The 19,050-nt window shown below is 46.7% G+C and overlaps 1 protein-coding gene across 2 annotated transcripts in view; it reads right to left on the bottom strand.

The window, feature by feature from the left end:
• Positions 1 to 19,050, bottom strand: part of PPIH (peptidylprolyl isomerase H) — a 307,526-nt gene that overhangs the window by 263,314 nt on the left and 25,162 nt on the right. For both annotated transcript variants that reach the window (XM_069610463.1, XM_069610464.1), the window contains exon 2: positions 15,988 to 16,052. In XM_069610463.1, coding sequence (XP_069466564.1) covers positions 15,988 to 16,052 — 65 coding nt within the window. The remainder of the gene's footprint in view (positions 1 to 15,987; positions 16,053 to 19,050) is intronic.

Raw genomic sequence — 19,050 nt, 5'->3', positions numbered from 1 at the left:
GAGTGCTGTACAGAGGGGATGCACCCAGGGGGTTAAAAGTAAAGGTAAAGCAGCACCAGAGGAGTGGAAATGGATACGGGTAGCAGGAGGAGAGGCATTGGAGTGGGAAATTAGGTGCGAGTGGAGCGATCACCTAGATGTTCTTTGAGGAGTAGGGTCTTCAGGTCCTTCCTGAATATAGTAGAAGGTGACCAGTCTGTGTTGGTAACTTCTCCCAGAGACAGGGTGCATAGCAAGAAAATGCCAGTTTGCTCCCCCCCATCCCCTGACCCCCTCTTGCAGTTTTTTGTTTTCATTCAGGCGTTTTCGTGGCCTGATGGTTTACTGGCGCCTAGAAACAGGGAGTTTCTTGGCCACAGAGAGCAATGTTTTGGTTGAGAGTGCTTTGTAGGTGATGCAACTCGTCTTGAACATGATGCATGTTCGAAAGGTTTAGCCAGTGCAGCCCATTGAGGATGAGGGTGATGTGATCCACTCTTCTTTGTCTTGTGAGGAGGTGTGCTCCAGCATGCTGGACAGCTTACAGAGGGAACAAGGTGGCCTATGGGATTCATGCTAGTAGGGCATTGCGCCCATCCAGGTGGAAGATCAGAACTTGGCTAACAGTACCAATTGTAAAAACATTGCATTTAAAATATTATTTGTTCTTCTAATACCACCGTACTAGGAGTTGGTGTTGCATAGGTGGTTTTCACTCTGGGGTACGTAGCATGGGTAACTCTGGCCTATTCACCCCATGTAGAGGGGGTACTTCATATCAATTTGCACTTAAATAAAGATAAGCCATTATCATTTGAACACGATGGTGGCATGTCTATATGCTTATTTAAAGTAGTTCTACTTCCTGAAGAATTCTGAATGAAGATGCGAATATACACAAAATTAGCTGCGCATACTCTGAGCTATTAGGCGTTGCTTTAATGCCACTTTAAAGCCAAACCTATTGCATTGAAGAACAGATGGAAGAGACACAGACAGCCTTTGGACGTGGTCTGATTATTTACCCGCACAGTGACGGTTAATTTCTACCCCACCCCCACACCTCCTCCCAACCAAAAACACCTTCCTGGAACCTCTTTTAGCTAGCTCTTTCAAGCAGTTACATTAAACGCTTGACTGTGTGGGGCCTGCCAGTCTTCTTTCTAAGCAGTCTTCATTGGCTCAATAGAAGCTGTAAATTAGCCTCTGGTGTACTCAAAATGTGTTAACCAAGTAGGCTTTCGGCCACTTGATTTATAAGTATTATGTGTCTGCTTGCATCTGTTCATTGCACCAACGTCCTGTCAAAAACAAAGCACATGCAAAGACAAATGTTTAACTTTTGTATATTTATAAGATTTTAAAAGCACTGACATATTACTGACATCATATTACCAAGTACTCTGACCATTTTCTAGGTGTCATCTGACGGCGAGGTAGTACCAGGACTTACCGTAGCACCGGGGCTGTAATGCCCTGGTAATTCAGCCAAGTCCGGAGCCGATAATTCACTACGGGTCCAGCGCAGCCTGCCGGTTTTACCTGCACAGCTACCGCCGGACTCGTAATGAGGCCCAATGACAATGTTCTGCATGGAGCATAATAGCAAGCTTTCATGCTAGTTTTACATACCCACAATGCATTGTGGTTTGACTCTAATCTACTATACTTCCAATTAAAAGGCCAAGTCTATTCTCAAGAAAAGCATTAAGTGCAAGGTATTTTGCCACTAATAGTCAGATTTATTTGCACAATTGCTGTGTTTTGCTTTATGACACCAGTTTTGGGTCTTGCAAGAAGAATCCAACACCAAGGGCAGTCTGCGCTAGCTAGTGCTAATACTCTGGAGTAGGATACTGCTACAAGCTCGAACCTTACCTTGCTGCTCTGTGTTCAGCAAGAAGTGAAGACGTAAGGCCAGTCCTTATAAGTAGTGCCTCTGCACTCCAATAGTTTGGTCCCTTGTGGTGTAGGGTGGCCATTGAGGTATCGTCTGCAAAAGGGAAAACCCAAATGAAGTGGACGCAACCATGTATTGCAGACTTGGTGAAGTTAAGTTCCAGATGAGAAGACCTAGGGCAGACAGGAGCAGAATACTGGAGAAGGCGCTTAATGGCAGTATGCAATTGTGTCCTGTTTTATTGTGTGAGAAACCTGAAGGCACTCTCACAACTACTCCCCAAGAATCTTCTGTTCAGGTGGCCAGGGAAGGACCATTGCTTTTGGATCCCGACCCTGGGGGTGGACTAGGGAGGGAAGATCACCTGAGTGGGGGGAAGAGGAGAGGAGAGGAGAAAAAAAAACCACTAAAGCAGGAAGGCCAGCCCAACCCACAAGAAGCCAAGGGAGAATGGAATGCGGAGAAGCGGAAGGACTGCACAGTAAAGCAGAGTCCGATTGCGGGGCAAGGGAGCCGTGATTCCATGCAGCCGGAGAAGGGAGCTGTGGAGAGTGCCGATCCCTTGCTGTGGCCAAGCAGTGCTCATTCCCCTGAATACAAATACCAGCCCGGGGGTGCCTGATGGGCAGGCAGTAAGACCCTGATGAGACCCGGACCTCAAATACAAGAAATTGTGTCTAAAGAAAGACTGCTGCGACCAGTGCGTTTCAGAGAATGCGAGAAACCGGGTACGCGTATGAAAATTGCTGAGTTATATTGTATCGGAGTGGTCGCGTGCAATCGCCACATTTTCGAAAAGTCTCAGATCAAAGGATAGAAATGGATTGCGTGAAAACAATATATCAGAGTAGTCACGTATGAGGAAACTGAATGTGTTCAAAAGTCTCTGATCAATTAAATACACAGAGAAAGTAAAAAACTGTTAATGCTATGGAAAAGAGAACAAGAGCTGTGGATGAGCAGCCGTGTGGCGTCAATGAAGTGTAAGCAAAATGCCGAACTAGCAAAACGAGTAGAAGTGAAGGCTATGACTAAAAGCCAACAAGTGGGATTTGGAAAAGAGAGCCAAAGAAGTGCCAAAAAAGCTAAATCAATGGTTACTGAATCAATGGGGTGGTCTTTCTCCAGGCCAAGCTCTTAATAGAAATTGAAAACACCAAAGTCTTTTAATTTTGTAGTCCTCAAACCAGGCCTTTCCCAGGATTTGCCCTAACTTCTCAGTTACCCACAGTGTTGGGGTTTCTGGGTCCCTGCTCCTCTTTTTGACTCCTCATTCTCCAGATTCCTGTTCTCTGCTCCAAGTCCTCATCTCTCAAAAGACCCCTTTGCCTTGGTCTCGCAAAATACAGCTGTACGTTAAGCCAGGGCAATGACAGAAGATAAGGCTGGAAAATAACAAGCTGAGCCCCAGAGTTTCCTCCAGGAGGCTGCCCACCTAGGTTTCTCTACAAGTGGGGTCTGGCTATGTGCTTCACCTCTGCCTCGGGGTCCTGTCTCTAGCCCAACACCCTGTTCTCATCTTTCACCATTATGAGTAGCCAAAGTCTTGCGATTATGCAGACCTTTCCAAGAGCCCTCACTTTTTTTCTTTCCCCCAATTCAAGCTAAATCGCTTTGGCACATGTTCATACCTCCACGCCTCCTCCACTCACACCCTTAGCAGGGGGAGGGTACTGATCCTCTCTTACCTCCTCCTTCAAAATACACTTCTCCGCCTCAGCCTTTCCTCCGGCCTGCCCTTCAGCACATTCCTCTACCTCCCCTCTTGGATTACACCCCTTTCCGATTTTTACCTTCACACAGAACTTCCTCAAAAACATACTCCTCTCTTGTGAGGTCACCTCTGACCTCCTCCTGAAGAATGTACAACTCCTCCTTCTTTCCCTTGCAATCACCACTTAGCCCCCACCTCTTCTCTGATGCCACCTCCAGCCACCTCTACACTCGTTCCATGAACTCTCCCCCATCCATCCACCTCATACCTTTTGATGTGCTTTTCCACCTCTCTGCTCTTCGCCTTCTTTATTTATTTATAACATTTTTGTAACGGCCAGACCCAAGGGTATCACAGAGTTTATAAAAGTACACGTTGGTGAGCAGACAGTAGAATAATAGGCATTACAAGTGGACGGTAATTAGGACATTCATACTTTTTAAATAGCCAGGTTTTGACCAGTTTCCTGAAGGTTGTGTAGGAGGTTTCGTTAATCGTGGCAGTTGGAAGATAGTTCCAAAGTATGGTGGCTGGTCCTACAAAGCTTGCTCCTCCCATGCTTTTTTAAAAAAAATCTTGCAATAGGCTGCAAAGTACTTTGAGATGAGCAGAGATTGGAGAGCATGTGCATGATGCTTTAGGGTAAGGCTCTTGTTCAGGTAGCTGGATATGTGAGAAACCTAAATGTGTCTCACCCGCTGGTCCCTGTGATCCGTCATCCAGGTGGCCAGGACACAGCAATCGCTTTTGGATCCAGTTCCTGGGGGTGGACCAGTCCGGGAGGATCATCTGAGCGAGGGGTCTTTGGGGAGTGGAAGTGGTACACCGGATGGCGAGACGCGGTATCCCCTTCCCTGTAACACCTTTACCCCATCCTACCAGGATACTAAGGAACTCAGCCCTGCCCCCCCCCCACCCTTCCAACACAAACGCTTTCTCATGGACAGGTCACTGTGAGGGAAAACGGACTAACACCCGAGCCATATACCTGACGTGTCACAATATAATGGTCAGGCAGGATCAGGCAATTACTGATCATTACACACACCCGACTTCCATCACACTTCGGATAAAAGGCGGAGCACGAAAGCACACGAGAAAGCAGCAGTTCCAAGATGGTAGTTTAATACAAGGCAAAAGACGGCAAGACCGAAGATGATTGCAAGGAGGGAAGTGCCCTTGACCCCTTCAACGAAAGACTGTTACTTTCATGAACCTTCGAGAATAGGAAACTTAAGACCAGGAGTCAAGGCTGAAGAATCCTGCATTGTGTGTCAGAGGAACCTGGGGCTCTCCCACGTCAATAGTCAAGGCTTGGAGAATCATTTGCCGCTGTGGTACTGTTCTTGGCTCCTACAACAAAGCATCGCCAGTGAAGTCAGCACAGCCAGTGAGTTGGGGAAACTAATACCAGACCTGTCTCTGTTGAAGACAAGGTTGCAAGCGGCAACATTGTATAGTGAAAACTAAAAAGAACAGCGCATGAAGCATGTATGGCAAGCAAGGTGAATTAAACAGCAGAGGGGTAACTGAACTTTGAGGCCAAGATACAATACCATAGACAGAGTGGTCCAGTACCACGTGGGTGCTCATTCGAAAGTCTTGGTTCGGTATCTAGCTGAAAGGTGGGTATTGTAAAAGTGATAAAGAATTGTGAAGTCGAAGTGGTCCTGCACCAGGTCAAGCAAAACCCTGTGCACAGTCGAAAGTCTTCGATAATTGATGAAAAAGTATATGACGGTGGTCCGAGCCCGGCGGAGGGAGAGCAGCTAAAAGCTTTTGGTTAAATCAAGTTTGTGTTAAGAGTTACATTTGAAATTGAAATTGGTCCGAACCCGGAGGAGGAAGACTAATTGTGTTAAAAAAGGGATCTGAGCCCTGCTGAGGGGTATCCGGGGTGAACCGTGAGTCACCCGAGAAAGAATATTCTACGAGAAATTGGATGCATAAATAATTTATGAACATTGTATTGAGAGGATCTGAGCCTGGCTGAGGGGGATCCGAGGTCAATAGTGAATCGCCCAAGAAATGGAGTACTTGTGAAAATCTGAAAGAGGAAAATAGTGCATTGCTTGTTTGTCGCATCAGGCCCTCTGAATGAAGAGACTTTGAAAAGGCAAAGAGACTTGGGCACGGAAGGCACTGATGTTAATGTTTGAACTGTATCCTCGTGCTAGAGAAGCCAGAGACTGTGCTAAGCTCGAGTGTACCGCCTTATCCTGTGGAGAAAACGTGGAGAAGGGAGGCCAATGGCCTGAACATCCTGACATATTTTGTGAAAACTTTTCTTTTTCGTAACATCGTTTCCCACATTATTTACATTAAGAGTTAAGGATTGGCAATAGGTTTACTAGTATAGGCCCTTTTATTTTGACAAGACACCACTAGGACTGCGTTATTATTTGATGGTCATAGCTTGCTCACATCTGTAGTTTTAGGATTAAGTTAAAAAAAAAACACCCTTGAACTGTAGTCACTTGTGTCTGTCTTATTGTTGATGATATGCCTTCCTTACAGATGCCACATTGTGGATGCTGCAGTGGGCCAATGTCAGGATTTTGAACTCAATGTAAGCTTTGATGGCGAGCCAATGAGCTTCGCGTCTGGAGGCAGTGATGTGATCAGAGCGGCGCAGACCCAAGGCTGCGCAGAAGGCTTTGTTTTGGAGGATCTGAAGCTAAGCTAGGTTAGTTGAAGAAGTGCCCGCGTGGAGGACATTACAGTAAATCGAGCTTGCTGCTGATAAGAGCTCTCGTGAGCATGAGACAGTTGGACGGAGGAGAGGAATTGCCTACTCAGTGCTATGAGTTTGGCAATATAAGCAGTGGATGAGGCTAGGGCATTAATGTGTTTAGTCATGTTGAGTTCGCCATCCAGGTAGACCCTCTGGGTTTTGATGTGTTTGAGAACAGAGATAAAGGTTCCGTCAATGCAGAAAGCGGAGAAGGAAGAGGGGAGCTTGCTGAGGTGGAATGGGAAGCCCACTTGATGTCACAGCTCCTCTCTAAGCTACTTGCCTGCAGGCACTGCAAAGAGGTCTCTTTTAGACTGAGCACCTTTCCCAGCATTGCCACTAGGTCTACGAGTCGTCACTATCACTGAACTGTTTCACCATGCAAGGAGAGGATGTCATTAAACAGCAGGTCAATTAGAGGGGAGGAAGCTACCAACTCATTTAGGAAGTCCACAAATACCGCGACCCAGGCAGTTCAGGCCTACCGTCTGCAGCCATTCTTTGCCTATAGGCCGTTGGGTACGCATGGAGTTGGTGTGCAAGTTCTTCTGCTAGGAAAGTTCCCACAGCCACCCGCTTAAAAAGCAGCCATAATGCCTGACCTGCCCCATGACAACCCGCACCAGCCTGTGAGGCTACACACTCCAGGAACTCACTGCTTCACATTCTGGAGCATCCTGCCTTCATGTCGGCCTTTCACCCAGGATGTCTGCCCAGCTCTCAGGCAGCAATGCAGATTCTCTAAGGGTCCACCTTCGGAGCTTTGTTTTTCTTTTGTCAGACTTCATGGTATACGCCCACCTGCTCACTGCCGCTTCTCAAGCTTCCCTCCACCTGATGGGGGTCCACTTACTGTCATGGGAGCTTAACATGGGCTCCCCCCATGCAGTCTCCTTAGTTTAGTTTGTTTATTTGTAAAGCGCAACCCAACCCTCGGGTAACTGGACGGTAGGAAATTTTCAGCTCAACAGTGGTTACATAATGTTGAACAAACAGAATATGAACAGAAAAAGAAGCATTACAATACATGTTACAGTAAATCATAACGTGATCAAAATACAGTTTGGGTATCTCCGTTATGACGTGTATTAATTCTAATGTTGGGTGAAGAGCAGATCCTTGACTTTGGCTCTAAACGACCAAAATGAAGTGTCTGCTCTAATAGTCATGGGTAGTGCATTACAGTATTTAGCCGCCAATACTGCAAAGCTGGCTCCCCCAGCCGTTTCCAAGTTGTACTTTGGTATGGTGAGTTAGTGGAGGTAGGGTGTTCTGGTTGGTCTGGTGGAGTGCTGTCTCGTGAATTTGTCTGAAAGATACCGTGGGGCTGTCAGATGTAGGCATTTGTGTGTGATGACAAGTGCCTGGAGTTTGATTCCATAGTCAGTGGGTTTCCTTTCTGAATGTGGTGATGTGGGCCTTTCGAGGAAGATTAAGGGTGCATCGGAGGGCATTGTTTTGCAGTATCTGCAGTCTGTTCAGGTTGTGGTTAGTAGAGCCGAGGAAGAGAGTGTTGCAATAATCTAGTTTAGATAGAGGGATCTAGCTAAAGTGAGGCAGCTGTTGGTGGAGAGTAAAGGTCTGCAGGCATTTATAAGTTTATTGGTATAGGCCAGGGGTGCACAACTGATTTTGACAGAGTGCCGAAAGTACCTTACATGAGGGCTATAGTGGGCTGAAAAGTAAATGTGGGCGGGGCGGTAGGCAGGGCGTGGCAGGCGGCTTTTTAAACCCCCCCAATTTGTACTAAACACATGGAAAAAGAATGTTTTTGAGGGGTAACGATTTTTATTTGCATTTCAAACTTACATTTTGTACTACACATTTTCCATTGTTATAATTTATTTCTAATTAGTTATTGTATCTCGCCTGTTTAATTAACTTATATATATTTTATTGACCCTAGATACACTATGCCCCATGTCCCCCTCACCCCAACCAAACACTATGCCCCATGTTCCTCACCCCCAACCAAACACTATGTCCCATGGCCCCCTCACCCCCAACCAAACACTATGCCCCATGGCCCCCTCACCCCCAACCAAAAATTATGCCCCATGGCCCCCTCACCCCAACCAAACACTATGCCCCATGGCCCCCTCACCCCCAACCAAACACTATGCCCCATGGCCCCCTCACCCCCAACCAAACGCTATGCCCCATGGCCCCCTCACCCCCAACCAAACACTATGCCCCATGTCCCTCACCCCCAACCAAACACTATGCCCCATGGCCCCCCCTCCCCCCCAACCAAACACTATGCCCCATGTCCCTCACCCCAACCAAACAATATGCCCCATGTCCCTCACCCCCAACCAAACACTATGCCCCATGGCCCCCTCACCCCAACCAAACACTATGCCCCATGGCCCCCTCACCCCCAACCAAACACTATGCCCCATGTCCCTCACCCCCAACCAAACACTATGCCCCATGGCCCCCTCACCCCCAACCAAACACTATGCCCAATGGCCTCCTCACCCCCAACCAAACACTATGCCCCATGGCCCCCTCACCCCCAACCAAACCCCCTAACTCAGCACACACACAAACATGCACCAATACAGACCCGAACCCCCACCCCCCAACTCAGCACACACACACAAACATGCACCCATACAGACTCGAACCCCCCACCCCCCAACTCAGCACACACACAAACATGCACCCATACAGACCCAAACCCCCCACCTCAGCGCACACCACAAACATGCACCCATACAGACCCGAACCCTCCACCCCCCAACTCAGCACACACACATGCACCCATACAGACCCGAACCCCCACCCCCCAACTCAGCACACACAAACATGCACCCATACAGACCCAAACCCCCCACCTCAGCACACACACACACAAACATGCACCCATACAGACCCGAACCCCCCACCCCCAACTCAGCACACACACAAACATGCACCCATACAGACCCGAACCCCCCACCCCCCAAATCAGCGCACACACAAACATGCACCCATACAGACCCGAACCCCCCACCCCCCAAATCAGCACACACACAAACATGCACCCATACAGACCCGAAACCCCCCACCCCCCCAAATCAGCAAACTCTCAAACAAGCACCCATACAGACCCGAACCCCCACCCCCCAACTCAGCACACAAAAAACATTCAAATCAAAACATTCATACACATCCGACACACATCCGACACTCCCCCACCCCCGCATCTCAACATACACACAAAATACATTCAAATACAAACATTCACACACCCCCCCACATCTCAACATACACACAAAATACATTCAAATACAAACATTCACACACACCCCCACATCTCAACATACACACAAAATACATTCAAATACATTCATACACATCCGACACACCCCCCCCCCGCATCTCAACATACACACAAAATACATTCAAACACAAACATTCATACACATCCGACACACCCCCCCACCCCCGCATCTCAACACACACAAAATGCATTCAAACACAAACATTCATACACATCCGACACACCCCTCCACCCCCACATCTCAACATACACACAAAATACATTCAAACACAAACATTCATACACATCCGACACACCCCCCCACCCCCGCATCTCATCATACACACAAAATACATTCAAACACAAACATTCATACACATCCGACACACCCCCCCACCCCCGCATCTCAACATACACACAAAATACATTCAAACACAAACATTCATACACATCCGACACACACCCCCCGCAACATACACACACAAACATAAAGCAAAACAAATCCGACACACAAACACAAACAGACCACTTACCGGAGACGTGCTGGAAGGCAGGCAGGTAAGCGGCAGGTATGCTGGAATCTTACTACGGCTGGCGTGGTCCAAGGCTGAAACGCCTTCCGGCATCAAGCCTTATGGACCACGCCAGCCGTAGTGCTGGCCCTCCATTGGTGCAGCACACACGCATTACGTGGCTCGTAGGAGCGACGTGATGCGTGTGTGTGCTGAGCCAATGAGGGCCAGTGTTTTCACCGGCCCGGAAGACAACAAAGACTTTCCTAATGGAGGGCGGCTGCGGGCCGCCTTCCATTAGGAAAGTCTTTGTGCCTCGCGGGCCGGTCAAAAGGGCATGGCGGGCGCAACTGGCCCGCGGGCCGTATGTTGTGCACCCATGGTATAGGCCATTGGTGAGATGGTGGTGTTGATTTGCTTTTTAAGGGAGAGCGTGGAGTCAAGGAATACCCCTAGAGTTTTGACTTCCTTAGATACTTTTATGACATTACCGTCAATGATGAAGGATTGTAACCTCGGGTCCAGTTTGTTGAGACGAGACTGTGAGCCGACAATAAGCAGTTCTGTCTTATCGCCATTTAAGCAAAGGCTGTGAGTGGCCATCCATGCTTGTATTTCTAGGTAGATCTCGTTCAGTTTAGCAATATCCTCGTCATAATTCCCCGTGAGGGCGATGAAGACCTGGGTGTCGTCAGCATAGTTGATGTATGCGACGCCCAGGTCACCAAGGCGGTCGAAGAGGAGCTTAGTGAAGATGTTGTAAAGTGTGGGGGAGATACAACAACCCAGGGGGACTCCACATTGGATTGGGACCGGGTGAGCAGTGGCGCCGCCCGAGGGGGCACAGACCCTGGTTGCTCTGTCCGAGAGGAAAGACCGAATCCAATTGGTGGCATCCTGGGAGAATGCAGCAGCCGAGGAGAGATGTTTGGTGAGAATTTGGCGATCAACTAAGTCGAAGGCTGCAGACAGATCCAACAAGAGCAGAATGGCCAACTTGCCCTTGTCTTTGGCTTCATCCATTTGGATTTTTAGATCCAGGAGGGCTGTTTCTGTCCCGTGCCTAGGTCTAAAGCCGGACTGTTGCAGTCCTAAAAGGTTGTTGTCTTCCAAATGTTTTTGGATTTGGAGGTATGCTACTAAATTTTTTTAGGAGAAATGGGACCGTAGTGATGGGCCTATAATTAGTGGGAGTGTTGGGGTCTAAGTTAGGTTTTTTGAGCAAGGGTAGGACCCAAGCCTCTTTAAGGTTATTGGGGACTTCCGCATTTTTGAATGAGGCATTAACAAGTGCAGTGATGTGCAGGTCTCTGGTACCGTCCTTGATGACTGAAGCAGGACATAAGTCACCGAGTCAATTGGAAGGTTTTAAGCTGGCAATTATGTTTATTATATCGTCCTCACCGATTACGGAGAAGTGGAAAAGAGGGCAGTCAGGGGGTGGAAGGTTGTGCCGTTTATCAGGGTGGTTCTTAGGTGTGGGACTGGCTTATTTGGATTCTATTTTAGCTTGCAGGAGGGCTATTTTATTTGAGAGCGCTTGTTGGATATTATTGCACCAGGTTTTGTCCTTATGCAGTCCTCTGTGGGGGATATGGGAGATTCCAGTTCTCGTAGAATGGAGATGAGCTCTTTAGTACCAGATTTAGCATTGTGTATTCTTGTGTTGAAGATCTCTTTTTTAGCATTTATAATAGCAGCTTTATATGTGGCTGCTGATAGGGTGAATTTTGGTGATCGGTGGTGATCGGTGGTGCTTTTCTCCAACTGGATTCAGTTGTTCTCTTGGGGTTGCGCAATGCCTTAAGTTCTGCCGAGAACCATTTGTTCATGTGTGCGGTGGGTTTAGGCTTTCTCACTTTGTAGGGCACTATTAGATTCAGGGCTTGGTCCAGTGTATTATTGTAAAGCTTGACTAATGTTGTGAGGTTAGTGTTGGGGGTGATGCCGGTTTCTGAAGTAAGGGGCGTTATCAAAGGTCTCAAATTCTCGATGGTAATATTATGTTAGTTTCTGGCTACGGTTTTAGGACCCTCAGTAGTGTGTTCCTTTTTTTGACTGGTTTTAGGTATAGTAAATGTGATACGGTGGTGGTCTGACCAGGCACATGGTGTGATGTCTGTCACAGAGATGTTGCAGTTGGCTTTGGCGAGCCAGTCTAGTGTTCTGCCTTTGGTGTGCGTGTGTGTGTATAGGTTTGTTAACGTGTTGTGTCAAGCCTAACTGTATTAGTATCGCTGATTGAGGATGCGTTTGTATCATTAGGGTCTTGTAGGCCAAGGTTAAAATCGCCTAGTAATGTGATTTGGGAGCCATGTTTAGTGTTGGTTGTTACTAGGTGGGTGATATCCTCCTCAAAGGTGGTAGTCTATAGATCAAGTGAAAGAGTATTGTTTGGGAGCTAGATAGTGGGAGTTTGAACGAGAGTAGTTCAGCAGATGATATGTCTATATTTTTAACTTCTCTAACATTTAAGTTTGTTTTAGCTATGATGGCAAGTCCTGCCCCTGTCCCCGTCGCTCTGTCTGCTCTGATGATCGTGTAGTTTTCGGGTACAGCGATAGAGTTGCGGGGTGAAGCCAAGTTTCAGTTACTGCAAGGAAGTCTAGGTTGTTAGATATGATTGCATCTGAAATGTCTAGTGAATGGGCGACTAAAGAACGTGCGTTGATCAGGGCTCCTTTGATAGAGATGGTGGCCAGGACTATGAGTGACTCCGGCAGTTGTGTGTGTTGTGTAGTAGGGCAGAGGTTGTTATGTTTGCCCAAATGGCTGGGTTTGCATTGTTTGTTGTGAAATAATAGTTCTTCTGGCTGATATCTGTTTAGCGCAGGTGCGCAAACTTAGTGAGGAGTTTCTTAGGAGCAGAGGGCAGGCCATGTTGAGATTCAGGATGTTGGGTGAGGTAGTGCGGGAACTCAGTTTGGGGTTTCTCAAGTAAGTGGGGTAAGGTACAAGTGGTGTAGGAGGGGAGGCAAATTTGGCAATCCATTCTCTTGGTGATAATGGTGGTAGATAGGTGGTGGGTGCGCCCATCGTAGGGGTGGGTAGTAAGTTGTTCCAGATGTTAGGGGGAAGGTTGGAGGGTGCTATATTATGGAATAGCGGGAGGATGGTGGCCATAGTGAGCGTCACGTGTTTCAGTGAGTCCATGCTGTAGGTGGGTACTAGGTCAGGTTTGAGTGGAAAGATAGGGCTAGGTCAATGGGCACACAATTTCTAGTGGTAGGCTAGTTCAGGGCACACAATTTCTTGTGGTAGGCTAGTTCAAAGGCACACAATTTCTGGTGGTAGGCTAGTTCAGGGCACACAATTTCTAGTGGTAGGCTAGTTCAGGGTACACAATTTGTATTATTGACAATTAGCGTAGCGTAGGTTGCACTGTGCATACATGATGCTAAAGACGTGGTGTGCAAGTAGATGGGGCTTAGTAACTTTATATGGTGTGCTATAATACATGTTTTAATACGCGAGTATGGCCTAACCATACCGTATTGTTTGTGGTGGTCCTCATGGAGGTTACTCCTTAGATGTGTAGGCTTAGTCACTGTTGGCTCAGAGCGGGCGTTAAAGTTCTGGAAATCTTGTTGCAGATGATAGGCAGTGAGGTAAGCAGGAGCGTAGGCGAACAAGTAGATAGGTATTGACGTGCCCAGGGGCAAACAAGGGCAAACGGGGCCTTTAGCTGGCCTTCAGCGTCAGCTCTTCCGCCTGCCGGCGGATGCTTGGCAATAAAATGTGAGGCGTTGCTTAGCAACCTTCAGAATGCTCAGCCTCGCTTTCACGCTGCAACGCGCCCGAAATTTTGTTTTCAATTTTGTATGTCAGTGCAGTGCGCATGGCTGATCCTGGATCTGTGTGCAACAATAGCATCAGGATAAGGATGGATGCTGCATTAGGAGGGGTCACCGGTCCTTTCTCGTCGCAGCACTCTCCATGGAAGGTGCTGCAGTCGCGGTCTGCACTGTTGGGCCGCAGGGGTCGATGAAGATCTCTATGTGCAGTTGTCTCATGGAAGGGGGTGGGGGCTCCTGCCCTCTCCACACAGGTCGGGATAGTGAATCCTTGATTCAGACAGACATGCAACAACCTGTGGGTGGGGATTGGGGGGGGGGGTGGAGGGAAATCACCCAGCAGCACCCCACCCTCTTCTGCCACCCTCATGGGGGTGCCTGTTATGGCTTAGCATCTCTTCTATGCCACTCATCACATAGTTAGGCTACCGTCTGCAATCTTGTCAGCATGGCACAAAGTCAGTCGATCCTCCTTGCAAATGTCTAGGTTTCTCCTACAGGCTTCTCCAAGGGAGAGCACTCGCCAACCTCCACTCACATTAAGGTGGCCACTCTTACTTTTTGAAGGCCTGAAGAATATTAACCTGGCAAGATTTAAATAGAATTCAGTGCAGGCGAGAGGAGCACTGTTAGATCACAAGGCATAAAATAAGCAGAGTCGCATAGCAATTTGCTATACAATTTTGTACGTTTACTAATTAAATGGACACTCGTGTGGCGCAGCTGGCGATTTAAATTACCCTGCAGTACAGTTCGCCCTACATTCCTCCCTTGCCCTCATGGCTCTCTGGCCTCTTTTCTCTGTTCACTGTAATTTCAAAGGAGCTAGTGGAGAGAGAGTGCAGCAGTAATCATCTCCGCCACCCTTAAAGGTGTCAAAAGCCTATGTAGGAGTGGTAGGCAAGAAAAGCTTTTTTTTAAATAATGGCAATCCAAGTGATACTTTTATAAAACAATATTCTGTTTGGCAAAGACCAGTACATAGACCAGTACATATTAACTTTATTTTTTTTTTTAAAGACAGTCCTGCAATTCCATTCCTCAAAATTTAAGTGGTTACATAATGCATAATTACAGTATTGCTACTGTAAAACACTGCAATGTCTCAATGTTTTTCAGTAACGTTTAGGTTTATCTAAAGCTCCTAGCATCAATCTTATTTTATTGAGGAAGATCCTCTCATAGTCGAATGTTTTTTATGGCCTGTGACCTGCTGGTTCCATTCAACAGTGCAATTTGTGTTCAACCCATAAGCTGATCACAAACACTTTGATATTCTATTTTATCACCCTGTTGCTTTATTCCAGCTATACTAGCTAGCGTGAAAGTGAGATGGCAGCAAATAACAATGTTTCACCTAGTTTGCCCAGTTATCTGCCTGCTACACTATCCTCTCTGCTTAGTCTCTTACTTTCTTTCCTCTTACATAATGAATACACAAAGCTAACTAAATGTTTGTTCAAAGAAGTGATCAATAGTTCCATCCAGTCCTTATACCTACCGATCTACTCCAATACTTCAAACGGACATACCGTTTCTGCCACCAGATAGCCTGGAATTTCCGGACATTACAGGTGGTGGAAGGGCAGTAACTCCCCATTCCATGGAGATACATAGGACTTCATGGAGGGGATTGCCGGCATTACTGGCACCGGTAACACCGGCAGTTTGTTGTCAGTGGGGGCCCAATTTACTGCCAGCTCTTAGCTGGCAGTAAATCAGTGACCACCCACCAGCAAACCAGTAGTTTTGTGGTGTGGTAAAATAAAAGTGCTCATCGTGGAATTACTGGCACGTTTACTGATACTGTTCCTGGACCGCAAAACTTGTCATGAGGCCCATTGTCATTACAGTTCTACAATGTCTGAAATTTGAATAAGAAGCATTTTCTATGCAAAATTATACGTCACCTCAAAGATGCCCAATTGATTGCCAAATTCTCTTAACACTGCTTTGTAAAAAAAAATACTTTCATTGTGGTAATGTTGTAAACATCTTCGGGTACAAACAGATTATGTGCATTCTCAACAAGTTGAATTAACTATACACAAATGCAGATTAGTTCTTGTTGATGCATTGTTTTGTACAGTGACAATTGCCCAGTTACCTGAAATTCTCTGCAGTTTTGGGAACAGTATCTGCAAAAAGTTCCACTTTCATCCGACCTACCTCCTGAAAGGAGATGGAAAAGGAAAAACATCAAGATTCTCATTTTTTTAGACCACTACAGCAGTGAGTACACAGTATGAACAAAATCATATTAAAAACAAAGTTAGTGGATCTGGTCAAGATAATAATAAAAAACAACAGTTATACTAGTAGGTTTTAATAGAGCACGTCTTCCTGGATTCACTCCGATTCCAAGTGGTGTAATAATGGTGATATTTCTGCATATTGGGCACCAAATACAAAAAAAGACCCATTTCTTTCAGCCGATTTTGTGCAGTACTCAATATGTGGAAATATGACACTAATATGTCCCTAATATGTCCCTCAAACCCTCCCATGAATCCATTCCCCCTCCTAGTTTGCAGGATTTCTTGTAAAATTGGGAGGGGTTTTACCCACCCGAACCCACCTTTGCTCTCAGCTGCCCCACCCAAAGCCCTTCTCTTGTAGCCACCGCCAGAATGGAAACACTACTACGCACACAAACACACACACATTTAACCACTTCCCGCCCTTCAAACATTACACACAGTGAGCCCCGTCCCGTCCCTGCCGTGCTCGTCAGCCCCTCCGCACCCTTGTGTGCATCGCAGGGGCTGAGAGTTCGATTTAGAAATACCACACAGGGCGGTCTCAGAGCGATCTTTCTAAAATCTGTCTTTTCTGAAATCGATTTTGTAAATTCTATTTCTTCACTTAGTACCGTAATAACAGCTGTTATCACCCAATCTAATAATACCCAAATCATCAACCTTTTAGGGATAAAGAGTCACACCTACCGGGCTTCACACTAAACCACTTTAAGGCTTAGGGTGGCGCATGAATTATGCAAAACCAGTGAGGAAAAGTATCCATTGTAGGCACATACATTTCCAACGGAAACAAATCAGTAGGTCTACATTCAGCAAGCGTACCTTTGCAGGTTTGGCATGATGTATTCATCCTCCTAAACATTCAAGCATTTGGTTTCCCTTGTACTGGGCACCAAACTCCCGTGACAGTATAGTCTTACACCTACAATGAGATTTAATGACATGAGTTGCCTTTACTGTATTTTAGTTGGCTTGGTTTGAATTTTACAATACAAAAACAAACGTTTTCTCTGGAATAGAAAATACCCATGTCATTTACTGTCTAGTGTGAGAAACCCAAGGGTATTCTCACTTGTAAACCCCCTGGATCTCCTTCTCAGGTAGCCAGGGAAAGGACATCGCTATTGGATCCCGACCCTGAGGGTGGAGAAGCGAGAGAGGATCACTTGGGTAGAGGATCCTTGGGTATTTGGAGTGGGGTGCACACAGGCAAGACATAGTATACGCCTTTCACTATTGACGACCAACCTAAACCTCCCCCAACCTTTATGGGCTATTGTAAGCCAGCTCCCCTCATTTTCCCTTATGTTACACTTGCCAATACTGAGACGAGGAAGAGGCGACTAAGAGTAATTAACACTATACTATTTCACCACTTTAGTAGTGGGACGAGGAAGATGCCTACAAAGTGTTGTGAAAATCAGACATGTCACCTTAATCATAGTCAAGCAAGTTCAATTGAGAAAGCACACCTGCAACCGGTTAAAGGGTTGCAAGTGTATAAAAATGGGAGGCAGAGAGCGAGAGGGAGAACTGTGTGGGGAGACCAATAGGGGGGGCCATGTTTGAGAGAAGGCGAGCCGTTAGAGGGAACTGCTGTGAGTCGGTCTGTCGTTCGCAGAACGCTGAGTTGCTGGGGACTGCAGAGAGGTGGTCTCACGAAGCGTGGCATGGGAGTTGGGGCTCCTTGGGACAGACTGAAGGTGGAGAAGGGAGCCATGTGGAGAGGCCATCCCTTTCCCTTTAAACAAAGGTGCTTGTTCTCCTGTGTTGGTGAGCAGACACAGGAGTGTCCGAGGGACAGAAGTTGGACCCCCAACATCAGATGCAGAGGTTTGTGTGCTCTGCGTTGTTGTAAGAGTTATTGTTGGGACCTGTGAGTTTCTGAAAGATGAGAACCCCGGTATATTGTTTCGGAGTGGTCGCGTGTCTCAGAGAGAATTTTTTTCTAAAGTCTCCCGTTGTGGGAAACTGAAGCTAAAGCAAAACGAAGGCATAATGAATACCGAACTGAATAGAATCATACAAAAATTAAACTGCATGTATGCATATGGAACGTCAAATTAAATGAAACCATGAAGTAAGTATATACAATGCAGAATGGAATAACATTTTATGGGTTAAGCAATTAAAAGAAAAGCCAATGTGCCCATGTGAAAACAAGATATGGAAAAGAGCGCAAGTGTGACAGAGTCACAAGATGGTGGGGTGTGAATAAAAAAACCTTCAAAGTGAACTTTGGTGAATGAATGCAGCGCAGCAAGGCGCAAAGACTGGCAAGAGGTGTGTGACACGCGATCGCAGAGCCAAGAGGCTGACAAGGAAAAACCAGAAGAGTAAAATCAGCACATAAAGCCAAGAGGCCGATAAAGACAAACTGAGTGAAGGTGACTTGGTGCGCAGGAGAGCCCAGGGATCCCGGTTGCGCGACCTGTGATGGGTGGACCGTTCGCTCTGACAACTGTGCCTAGACCAGTAAGCCCTCAATGCTGAAAACCAAGGACATTGTGGTGGTGAAGTTAGAGTCTTGGGTAAGGGAACCATGAGACGGGAGGAACAACATTGGTTGTCTTGAGAACAGAGTCTTAAGACCTTTTTGTGTTTGAACGTTGTTGCTTGGAACTTGGGGAAGGGAACCCCGAGGATTGTTTGGAACTGTATCACCTTGAACTTGAGAAAGGCAATTTTGAGACTTTTTGTAGAACTTTTACACTTGGGAAAGGGGAGCTGAAAGAAGCTCAGAACTTAGTTAAACACCATTTCTTTAACAACAGACATCCTTACACATTGTGTTGTAAGGGCAAGAATAGGTTTTGGACACAGCCAGACTAAAGTTGAACTCTTGGAGACCTTTCTTAGTTTCGTTCAAGTAGGGAAATCCCACCTTAGCATAGGGCAAGATAGGCCTT

Source organism: Ambystoma mexicanum, chromosome 8, assembly GCF_040938575.1.
Source record: "Ambystoma mexicanum isolate Mex_15411 chromosome 8, UKY_AmexF1_1, whole genome shotgun sequence".
NCBI lineage: Eukaryota > Metazoa > Chordata > Amphibia > Caudata > Ambystomatidae > Ambystoma > Ambystoma mexicanum.
This window is presented reverse-complemented; position numbering and strand designations above follow the sequence as displayed.